This window comes from Diabrotica virgifera, chromosome 8 (assembly GCF_917563875.1).
Source record: "Diabrotica virgifera virgifera chromosome 8, PGI_DIABVI_V3a".
NCBI lineage: Eukaryota > Metazoa > Arthropoda > Insecta > Coleoptera > Chrysomelidae > Diabrotica > Diabrotica virgifera.
In genome coordinates, this window is record NC_065450.1 from 63808668 (window position 1) to 63821275 (window position 12608).

The window sequence follows — 12608 nt, forward strand, 5'->3', positions numbered from 1 at the left end:
TATTTAACAAACGAGGAAATAGTGAAGACGAAATACAACACAGAACCAATAAAGGTAGAAGCATCACTAGATCCCTCAATTCAATTTTATGGGACAAAGATATCAGGAAGGAAACAAAGAGAAGAATATATGAAAGTATAATGAAGAGCGCTACAATCTACGGTGCAGAAGTTTGGGACATAATTGCAAGAAATAAAAAGAAGCTACTTAGTACAGAAATGGACTTTTTGAGGAGAAGTTGTCAGGTCTCAAGATTAGAACATGTAAGAAATGAAACAATTAGAGAACGTATGAAGGTGGAAAAAACTATAATAGACGATATTGAAAGGAGACAGCTGACATGGTTCGGTCACGTTAAAAGAATGAATGAGACTCGCTGGCCGAGAAAAATATTAGAGTGGGTCCCACCGGAGAGAAGAAAAAGAGGACGACCACGGAGAAGCTGGAGGGACAATATTCAGGAGGCAATGGATTCGAGGCAATTAGATGAAGATATGTGTTACGATAGAAAAAGTTGGAAGCTGGGTATGAGAGGCGGCGACAGCCGTAGAAATCCATTATATGTAAGAGATTAAGGATATTACCAGAAAGTGGTTCCACGATAAGTTTCAGATATATTGTTTACGTCTGAGAATTCTCATTTCGTTAAATAGATAAACATTTGTTGAAAGGTAGCAAAGCAGTAGGATCTGGTAGTACCTGCAGCGTCGGTAATCTATGGAATACAATAAGAGTTGTAAAAATTTTTCGAAGGCGAAAAAAGTAAGTAGTAAAAATGGTAACTAAGTATGGAAAAACATAAGAAAAGAAGATCGGTACCTTAGTATAAAAATCAATATACACTTAAGTGAAACATTAAATATATAAATGTTAACTACTAAGGTAAATTTTTAAATGAAACCAATAACTTACTTGAGAATTTAATGTAATCTGGAGTCCATTCCAACTGATACTTGTGAAATTCTTGATTGTATCCTACATCAAGCGTTGAATCAAAATGAGTTTTATAGAATAGATTGTTGTCTGGGTTTGGTCCCCAATTTAGAGTGTATCCAATAGTCTGCACGCCAATTTTACGACCGCTCTGTGATATCAGCTGCCGATTTCCTCTACTTTCCATCATATCGATTTCTCCAGATGTCGGCCAGCCTCCATATTTCCAATAGGTTGGTAGCAACCAAATAGCTAAAAATATGCTTTTAAAATTTAAAAGTGAGCAGTAAATATAATAATAAGTAAGATGAAGTTAGTTTTCAATCCTAATAGCAAAATTAATAATATTGAAAATATTAAAAATATTACTAAAAGATTTTTAAATTGAAAACTTATCGGTACATTTCCCTGGTGACACCTCCAAGGCTTCTACAATTTGCAAGCCAAATGGATGCTGCAGTGAAGACAAAGGGAAGGAATTCTACACTATGCAATTCACATCTCCCGTCTGCAGCTCGGTAAAGTTCCAACGGAAAATGCACCTGGTTACTCGACGGAGTAATACGACTATAAAATAAAAATGTATACCATTTTTATTCAGTTGCAATGTGAAGGCAAAACAATCTTACTTTTCAATTAGAATACGGAGCGCAGTCAAGTCCTCTGAATCGAGATTTTCGGCTCTTATTGGAGCCTCATCGGAAAGAACGTAGGCACTGTTTTCCATACCCCAATTGACTAGCGTCGAGAGGTTTTCCCACCCATTGCAACCGAAGTGAAGGTATTAGGTGACTAGCGTCATCTGGCAATTGAAAGATGAAGTTAGTTTTCAATCCTAATAGCAAAATTAATAATATTGAAAATATTAAAAATATTACTAAAAGATTTTTAAATTGAAAACTTATTGGTACATTTCCCTGGTGACACCTCCAAGGCTTCTACAATTTGCAAGCCAAATGGATGCTGCAGTGAAGACAAAGGGAAGGAATTCTACACTATGCAATTCACATCCCCCGTCTGCAGCTCGGTAAAGTTCCAACGGAAAATGCACCTGGTTACTCTACGGAGTAATACGACTATAAAATAAAAATGTATACCATTTTTATTCAGTTGCAATGCGAAGGCAAAACAATCTTACTTTTCAATTAGAATACGGAGCGCAGTCCAGTCCTCTGAATCGCGATTTTCGGCTCTTATTGGAGCCTCATCGGAAAGAACGTAAGCACTGTTCTCCATAACCCAATTGACTATAATAATAAGTATTTTAACGTTTTTTATTATTGTACACTAGAAAAAATACCTATAAATTCGAAATTCTTATTTAAAATTTCATTCTCCAGATTGGAAAGCTTTTGGAACATCACCTTCTTATTCATCTCTTACTCTTATTCATAAAAAGTATTGGAGAATCGAAAAATTGCACTAAAATAGTAATTCCGCTAGTGGAGTAGAACGTGGGAAGGGTCAACCATTCACTTTCCCCTATCGTATGCCTCTGATAGTAGCGAGAAACGTTTATTTAAATTTTAGTATGATGTACAGTACCTAAACCTTCTGCTAAGTATGATAAGGATATATTATGTCGAATACTTTTAAAGTACTGGATACAAATAATTTATATTTATGTAATAGGTATGTTTGATTTAGAATTTAAAAAAATTTTGTACCCAGTACTTTAAAAGTATTTCAAATATCTTTATCATACTTGTCAAAAAGTGTAGATACTATACTCCCTACTATTGGATGTTAAATAAACGTTTCTGGCTACTACCAGAGGCGTACAGGAAAAAGTGAATGGTTGACCCTTTCCAAATTCGACACCACTGATGGAATTGCTATTTTAGCATAACTTTTAGATTTTCCAATACTTTCTATGTAAATAATATACTCTTTATTCGTAACGATAAAATCATTATTTTTCGAGATATTTGAAGTTAAAAATGAAGGCGCACAATACATTAACCAAAATAGCTGTGCCGTTGCATTTTCAACTTCAAATATCTCGAAAACTAATGACTTTATCGTTACGAATGAAGAGTGTATTATTTTCATAGAAAGTATTGGAGAATCCAAATATTGGGCTAAAATAGCAATTCCGCCAGTGGCGTATAATTTGGAAAGGGTCAACCATTCACTTTCCCCCGTCGTACGCCTCTGGTAATAGCCAGAAACGTTTGTTTACCATAATTTAGTAGTTTGTACAGTAGACATATCATTAAAAATAAAATACCGTTTGTTGAAATGTTACATATTCACAGTTCTGCTCTACGGAATGGAAGCGTGGACACTAACTGTTGCATCCATAAATGCCCTGCGTAGAATGGGGAATAAGTGCGAAATTCTCATGACCATCAGAACTAAAAAATTGGAATATCTAGGACATGTAATACGAAATGAAGAACGTTACGGCCTTCTCCAACTGATTCTCCAAGGGAAGTTAAATGGTAAAAATGGATCGGGAAGGAAACGCATTTCCTAGCTTAAAAATTTACAAAAGTGGTATAACATCTCAAAATGGTTTAGCACATCAAGATTCACGGTTATATGTTGATGGTCATATGATTCAAAGAGTACCCAGTTTTAAATATCTTGGTTGCCGAACAACTAGATCCAGATAAAGAGATAAAATGTAGAACCGAGATAGCCGGCACAACATTTTTAAAAATGAGGTCATTCTTCTGTAATGATTCTTCAACTTCAATGCAACTTCAACTTCGAAAGCATATGATTAAATGTTACATTTGGCCAGTCCTCTGATACGGTGTCGAAACATGGACATTAAAAATATCCACCATTAATCGTTTGGAGGCCTTTGAAATGTGGCTGCACAGACGTATACTGAAAATACCATGGACGGCTATGCTGACAAATGTGGCAGTCCTTAAGAGAGCAAATGCTACTCGCGAACTGCTTGATAATGTAGAAAGATGGCCTATTTTGAAGACGTAGTAAGGAAAGACCGATATAATATTCTTCAACTTATTATGATGGGTAAAATCGAAAGACGCAAGGAATTGGTAGAAAACAGGCCTCTTGGTTGAAGAATATCAGGGAGTGGACAGGTATAAAGAAAGCAGAGCAACTATTTACAAAAGCTCGAGACCGAGACAGTTTCGCCATGTTAGAGCAAGGACACACCAGGCGGCGCGCGTCGAGGCGACTTCGAGGCAGCTTAAAACACATGGCGCGGTGTAACAGCGGCAGCTATGCTACGGTTTAAAGTATTTGTATTTCGTTGTTGCCAAATTTAGTCGCGTGTTGGCTGCTGTACGATACGATGTCTGAAAGTTATGACGATTTGTCTTTTGTAATAAATTTAAGTTTACTTTATCTTAGATTAAAGAAAAAAAGAAACGCAGATATGGGATACATCCCATTATAAAGGAGTGAAAGTATAAGGGATTTTTTTAGACATTATATAACGAAATTAATATCCAGAAAAGTTGTTTAATTTTACAAGAATGTCTAAAAAATCTTTTCAGGTGTTACTAGTAAGTATTTAAGACACATGTTCAATAAATAACACCGTAATGAGGAAAAGCCTATCACCTAAGAAAAACTATTTATAACGTCCATTATATGGTACGCCACTAAACAAATACAGGTGTTAAATTGGTGCCCATCTATTACACCCCATTAATTGGGAAATAGTGATGTTTCACAAATTAATATTAACAAAAAATTATTCAAATTAAAGTCAAAGTACATATCGAGAAAGACGAAAACCAGAATATAAAAAACCGTAATAAGAGCAACATTCACCTACGGATGTGAGACATGGGTGCTAAATAAAAAAGAAGAAGAAATGATATAGAGTTGAGATCGCTGATCGTACTGAGAGCTATTTTCAGGGGAAAGAATACAGATACAGGAGACGGCTGGCAATAGAAGCACCAATCAAGAATTAAGGATGCTTTACAAGGAAGCAAGTATAACAAGATACACAAAGTCATATAGAATCAGGTGGGCAGGTCATGTCGAGGAGATGGATAAGGAAAGAATGCCAAAGATGGTACTACTGAGAAGACCAGTTGGGACTAGGAGACGAGGTAGACCAAGAAAAAGATGGCAGGAAAGTTTCAGGAAGATATAATATCGATGGAAATTACACAGTAGAAAGAGAAGGCGAAAAATAGGAGATAGTGGAGAACCATAGTTCATCAATTTTTACATAGACATCAAATAAAATTACATATAAGTTATTAGCATAAACTGTATTATGTAAAATTGTAAATACAAGGCCTGTAGAGCATAATAAATAAAATAATAAATAAGGTAAGATAACTGTTTATTATCTTTATTTTTATGGAGTCAATAATTTTATTTTTACTAAAGTCAATCCTTCTCACAAATAAAGTCAAGTCAAACTGGTCAATGGTTACAAAAATAATTTATTTAGTAGATTATTTTTCCAGATAGAAATGTACCTACTTAAGTTGCCCATTAAGCTATAAAATAAAAAAATTAAAAATACAATAAGTCCCATATAAAAATAATTTGATATGGGAGTAAAAATTCAAGGCAAAATATAGTTCAAGTCTGTAATTTCCATCATTAAACAGGATTTGGCAACACTCACAACAAAATTCGCTAGAAAACAGCTCAAACGTCTGTGTTGTACCACGATACACGCATATAATATGATATGCCGTCGAAGTCGTAAAACCAATTAACGACATATGGTTTCTAGGATGGGTCGCGGGAACGTCGATGCAACGAAAATTTTAAGAGCGTCTGGTGTGTGTCACTGCATCAAAGTATAGTAAGGAATGCGTCGCTTTCGACATCTCAGCGGGGGTTCAGCCGATGCACGCCGCCCCGTCTGTGTTAGCACTTAATCGCCGACGTCAAGGGGATTTAATAAGGCACGTTAAAAAGAAGAAGGTATAACACGACTACCACTGAACTGCACCGCGCTGCGGTAAATAAGAATGGATAGGCACTTTAAGAAGAAGGGTATTAGGGTAAATATTAAATATCTACGGGAACTCGGACAACTAACCGGCCTTATAGCTGTTCTTAGATCCTTTTCCGTTTGGTCTAGAATCATCCTACATTACAAAAATAAATTAAAGAGGATGGAACTTAGTACATACCTGGCCATAACCAATCACCTGCTGGAATCTTGGCTCGAATTTCAACTTTTCCGTATTTGAACGAAAACGAGTTTGCAGTACGAAGTCGAGCACTCTTTATGGGGTTTAATATCTGGGTTTTTGTTCCAACTCTACGACATCCAAACCACTCACTATTTGTACATCTGAAAAATATTTTATTTTAAATCGTGTAATACTGCAGTGAATTAAAATTATAAATAGGTATACAGGGTGAGGCAGATAAAGGGCCTATTAGAAATATCTCGAGAACTAAAGCTAAGAGAATGTTGAAAATTGGAATACAGGGGTTTTGAGGTATGAACTATTTAATGAAAATATTTTCTTCTCTTTGCTACTTCCGGTTATACCGGAAGTTGATTGTAACTTCGTTTTTTTAAATAGGACACCCTGTATATTTTTACATTTTTGGATTCTCCTCGATTTCTTCTTTCTTAAAATATAAGGTTTTGTAATATTATATAGGATAGGTTAAAAGATAATTACGTTTCCTTATTAATTTCGTAGCAATATTAACACCCTGTAGGATTGTAGTAGATTGGCATAATAAACTATATTAATATTCAAATGATTTTTAATATAGTCTACTATTGTTAAGAGTTATTGGTATAGTTAAATTTTTAATTTTAGTATACAGGGTTGGTCGAAACTCGGAATGAGTATTTTCTGAGTTTTTTTAAATGGAACACCCTGTATTTGAGTATTGTAATGAAATGTTATTTTATGGTACTTTTTAATTTCTTAAGCATTCCCTATACCTAACTCCTTTAATTTGTGAGTTATTGGTGATTAAACCAAACATTAATTGCAACACAAAATAGGTGAAATTGTATTAGGTTGGCCGTGAAAATATTCAGTCACAAATAATTTTTTGGAAATAAATACATATTAATCTATACTGATACTTAAAATTGCCAATAGTGGTTGAGGTATTAAAATACCATCGAAGTTAAGATTGTTGGTGCGATTAACAATTAAGCACAAACTAAAGCAGTTAGGTATAGGTAATGCTTAAGAAGTAAAAAGTACCATGAAATATCATTTCATTGCAATACTAAAATATAGGGTGTTCCATTTAAGAAAACTCAGAAAATACTCATTCCGAGTTTCGACCCACCCTGTATACTAAAATTAAAAATTTAGCTACATTAATAATTGGTAACAATAGTAGACTATATTAAAAATCATTTGAACATAAATAGAGTTTATTATGTCAAACTACTACAGGGTGTGAATATTGCTACGAAATTAATAAGAAAACGTAATTATCTTTTAACCGACCCTGTATAATCTGACAAAACCTTATATTCTAAGAAAGAAAAAATCGAGGAGAATCCAAAAATGTAAAAATATACAGGGTGTCCCATTTAAAAAAACGAAGTTATAAGCAACTTCCGGTATAACCGGAAGTACCAAATAGATGAAAATATTTTCATTAAATAGATCAGTCTTCAAAACCCCCTTATTCTAATTTTCATAATTCAGTCGTCTTTAGTTCTCGAGATATTTCTAATAGGCCCTTTATCTGCCTCACCCTATATATACAGTATCGTGCAAATGAAAACAATAAATTCGGTGTTTCATAAGCTGGAGAATAAATTCGTATTTTTGTGTAAATAAATGTTATTGTAATTCTTTAATTCTACTTTTTTTTCTGTATAGATCTATTAAAATATCTACTTATAAATCTGTAATGTTACTAAGGGTGGTTTTTAAGGGTTGAAATATTATGATATTATATCGTAAAGTATAAAGCAATCATTATTTAACCAATCAAAACCAAATTTTACCCATATTAAAATTTACAATGTTTTTATATAATTTTTGACAATAGGGGTAGTTTACACCCCTAAAAATAATCAACTCCCTTAAGCATGATATGGAATATGAAGTACAGGGTGAGATGATCCTAATCCCAAATTTTTATGGAAATCGATGCAAGCCGAAATTATTCTTTTAGGATAAGTAAATTGTTTATATATAGCTCCAACAAGGGTGGTTCTAAGGGTTGAGATATTATGATAGTATATATTAAAGCATAAAACAACCATTATGCAAATTATAAGAACCAAATTTTGACAATATTAAAGTTTAAAATGTTATTTTATAATTTTTTACAATTAGGGGTAGTTTTCACCCTTAAAAAACCAAAAGCGTACAACGGCTCAATATAGAAAATGAACTAGAGGGTGTAATGAGCCTAATCCCAAATTTTTGTACAAATCGATGCTGGACGAAAAAATTGCGAGGTTTTGCCATTTTTTCATCTTCATTTCCTCGACTATAATAGTAAATAATATCTAAATATTAGTTTATTGCATGTGTTATAATTATTTTAAGGCCATATTAAAATATCTAAATGCAGTGCGGAAAAGTAAAAGGCGTGCGGAAAAGTAAAATTTTCTAAACTAAAACGCGTGCGCGAAAGTAGACATTTTTATATATAGCGAAAGATACTAAAGCGTCGATGACACGGGGCGAGTTTGCAAGCTCTAAGCTAGTTAACTAGCCCTGTGTCATCATTACTGCTATTACTGGTTGCAAATAGAGTGTCTGCGTGTTTGTAGCTTTATAAAAAATGTCAACGGAATTAGTTCGCGCGGGCGTAGTTATTTGGCTCATGCAGTCAAGAATGTTTTAGAACGAAAACTAAAGAAAAGCTTAAAGCAGAAAAGAAAATGGGTAAAACCAGGGCCGGATTAAGGCACGGGCCAACTGGGCCGCGGCCCAGGGCGGCAAAATTTTGGGGCGGCGGATTTGAGAAAAAAAAAGTGTAATTATTTTTGATTGATTATAAAGCTTTATTATCGATTATCAAGACCAGTGAACCTGAGCATTAAATATTAAAAAACTATTTTATTGTTTATTATTTATTTATAACGCGACACTCTGCGCGGTGTAATGTGTCGCAGTACACTACGCTACGCCACTCTATCCAAGTGAGTCGAAGGGGCGAGGCGGCAGTCTGTATCGTACGCTACGCACGGGAAATTTAGTTGTGGGATCGTAGTAGTTGCTAGCATTGGCTGATGGCAGGCGTCTTGTCGCCTTGCCGCTTCCCTCCCCCCACCAACTCCATCACCGCCACGCGCCATTGTCATTCGGTTGTCTGGTCTCAACTCCACGTACTGCAGTCTGTCTAACTGTTTAGGTTTAACGTTTTTGTAATTTGTTTTGAGCGGAGTAACATTTTGAAATTGTAACTTGTGAGGTAAGAAATATTTATTTGTTTATAGTAATGGTAATGTAAGTTAATATAGACCGCGCTGTAGCGGTCGCAATTTTTGACCGATTTTCTTCAAATTCGGCACACGCACACACTTTCCTTTTTGCAATATCTCGGCTAAGTTATTTAGCCAAAAGAATCCCATAACATTTACCCCCTTTTTGGGGGGGTTTTACCCCAAAATTTTGGTTTTTGGGGCCCGTATGGGAAAAATTCTTCTTTATGTTTTAAATTCGTGTAGAGCATATTTTTCTGAAAATGTTAAGACAAATTTCGATTTTCTAGCTAATTCCGTTCTCTATAAGGAAAAATGTAATTCGGCATGTTGCCATACGTATAGGTTTCACAATGAGTTGAATAAGTAATGGAAGGAAATTCGCTTCCCTCATTTTTTCGCTTCATTTTTCCTGTCGTATCGTACTACAGTTTTGAATTATACAGATATTCTTTTTTTTTACAGTCAGACCTTTACTTCCGATGTCATTGATGCTATAACAAGCAGCTGTACCAATGGATGGACGCAAACGGCTCAGTGGGTGGCAATACAAAAAAGTAGCCGAAGAGAAGAAAAAAAAATTGACAGAAGTTGTAAATAAAACTGCGAAGCTTGATACATTTTTTACAAGAAGTAACCTACCAGTGCCACCAGAACCAGTGCTTTTAGAAAGTGTCAAAGAATTTTGTGAAGTAGAACTAGAAGTATGTTCCATATTAACGCCTTCAGCTTCAACAGCTTCAGCATCAGTGCCTTCAGCTTTAACATCAACCCCTCCAGCTTCAGCATCAGCCCCTTCAGCTTCAACATCAACCCCTTTAGCTTCAGCATCAGCCCCTCCGGTTTCAACATCAACCCCTTCAGCTTCAGCATCAACCCCTTCAGCTTCACCCTCAACCCCTTCAGCATCAGCACCTTCAGCTTCGTCATGTGTTGATACTGACAAGATCAAACCAGCTATATCCGAATTAACTTTTGTTGTTGACGAGATTGAAGATCAATTAACAGTCTCTGAACCTGACTCTTCTGTCCATTTGAAACCAAATTATGATCCTGCTTTATGGATAGTGAATGAAGAGACGCGGGAATATTTTGTTAAAAATGGATGGAATCAAAATAAAGATTGCGATTTTAAAAAATCTGAAAGGCAATATCCAGACAGGAAAAGAGTGTTGGCTAAATGGCTATTCGACAGAAAACTTGCAAATGGCGAAATTGTAAATAGAGATTTCTTGATTTACTCACCAAGTTTAGGCTCTTTGTTCTGTGGTCCATGCAAATTGTTTAGTTCGACCTCTACTCAGTTTACTGAAAATGGGTTCAGTGATTGGAAACATGCATCAGCGAGAATAAAAGAGCATGAAAACTCGCACGTTCACTACAATAGTGTAATAGTATACAAACAAAGAGCAGAAGCAGCCGGGAGGATCGATAAGCTTCTACAAAACCAAGTGGAAGAAGAAATAAGGTATTGGAAGGCAGTTCTCCAGAGAGTGGTGGCCGTAATAAAAAAACTTGCCTCGCGTGGTCTTGCCTTTAGGGGGACTGACGAAAAATTTGGTTCTTTTTCAAATGGCAACTATATGATGTGCTTGGAGCTGATTGCCGAATTTGATCCATTTTTGAAAGCACACATTGAAAAATATGGGAAAGCGGGTAAAGGCAAACAGTCATACCTATCATCAACCATTTGTGAAGAACTCATCGAAATAATGGCAAAAACCGTTATTGATACAATTTTGAATGATGCTAAGAAAAGCAAGTACTATTCTATAATAGTAGATTCCACCCCTGATGTAACACACATTGATCAATTGTCTTTCATATTAAGGTATGTGAATGAATTGGGAATCCCTGAAGAACATTTTGTTGAATTTATGAAAAATCAAGGTCATACAGGTGAAGAACTAGTGAACTCAGTGCTTTCTTTCCTACAGTCGAAAGGATTGGACATACAAAACTGTAGGGGACAGTCCTATGACAACGCGTCAAATATGTCAGGAATGTACTCGGGGTTGCAGGCAAGACTTAAAGAAAAGAATCCCTTGATATTTTATGTGCCTTGTTCAGCGCATTCACTAAATTTAGTGGGATCAAGCGCAGCAGAATGCTGTTCTCTTGCAAAACATTTCTTTGATCTCTTGCAAGGATTGTACAATTTTTTCTCGTCTTCTACGCACAGGTGGAATCTTCTTCTGTCAAATTTCACGGCCACAGGAAAGGACAAGAACACGTCGTTGAAGTCTCTCAGTGTTACAAGATGGTCTGCAAGGGAAGAAGCTTGCAAAAGCCTTAATAAAGACTACAAACCCATGGTCAAGACGCTGATAGACATGACTTCAAGCAATCATGAAAACAAACAGACACAATCCAAAGCCAAAGGGTTGTTGCGAAAACTAATGTCTCTAGAAACATGTTTCATGGCAGCCCTTTGGGGAGATGTACTTCAAAAATTTAATTCAGTCAGTGAAAAGATCCAGGCTGAAAATATGACCGTGGACAGCGTTGTAATCCTGTACAACTCACTCACAGAGTATGTGATGAACATGAAAGACATGTTTACCCACTATAAGAAAGAGGGCGAAAAAAAACTGCAAATTGCGCAAGGTGAAATGAGACAGAACGATGAGCCAGAACTTCCACAAGAGACGCAGCCGCAGGTGCAGCAAGATTTTGATCGCCCAAAAAGAAAGGCGAAAAGAAAGAGGTTCTTTGATGAATCTTCAGAAGAAGATGAAGAAAGAACTTATGATGAGGATGATGACATTAGGGGAAATTGTCTTCAACAAAGTTATGACATCATCGTGGAAACACTTCAGTTTCAGTTAGACAAAAGGATCTCTGTGTACACAGACTTCGTTGCAAAGTTTTCATTTCTAACAAAATTAAAGACTCTAACTACCGAAGAAATTACTGCTAACGCGACGTCTTTGCAGAAAATCTATATTGAAGACATTGAAGAGTCAGAGTTTATATGCGAGTGCATCCATCTGAAAGGACTTCTGATCCGAGGAAACTACAAAGAAGCCGAAAAAGACTTTTCACTATCAAACTTGTACAGATTTTTGATAGAAAAAAATCTACAGGACTTGTTTCCCAACGTGGCTATTGGTTTGAAAATGTTTTTGACAACTCCTGCTACAAACTGTTCTGCTGAGAGATCGTTTTCGACCTTGAAAAGAGTAAAAAACTATCTGCGTTCAACAGTGACTCAAGAACGACTCGTCAGCCTGGCTGTTTTAGCCATAGAACATGAACTGACAACAAAACTCGATTTCAGTGCAGTTGTTGATGATTTTTCCAATGCACGTGCAAGAAAGAAGAAGTTTTAAGTTATATT

The 12608-nt window shown here is 35.7% G+C and overlaps 1 protein-coding gene across 2 annotated transcripts in view; it reads right to left on the reverse strand.

Moving 5' to 3' along the window:
* Positions 1 to 12608, reverse strand: part of LOC126890613 (beta-1,3-glucan-binding protein-like) — a 68995-nt gene that overhangs the window by 16999 nt on the left and 39388 nt on the right. For both annotated transcript variants that reach the window (XM_050659695.1, XM_050659696.1), the window contains exons 4-5: positions 6030 to 6193; positions 913 to 1185 (exon numbers count right to left, since the gene is read on the reverse strand). In XM_050659695.1, the coding sequence (XP_050515652.1) occupies positions 913 to 1185; positions 6030 to 6193 (437 nt within the window). The remainder of the gene's footprint in view (positions 1 to 912; positions 1186 to 6029; positions 6194 to 12608) is intronic.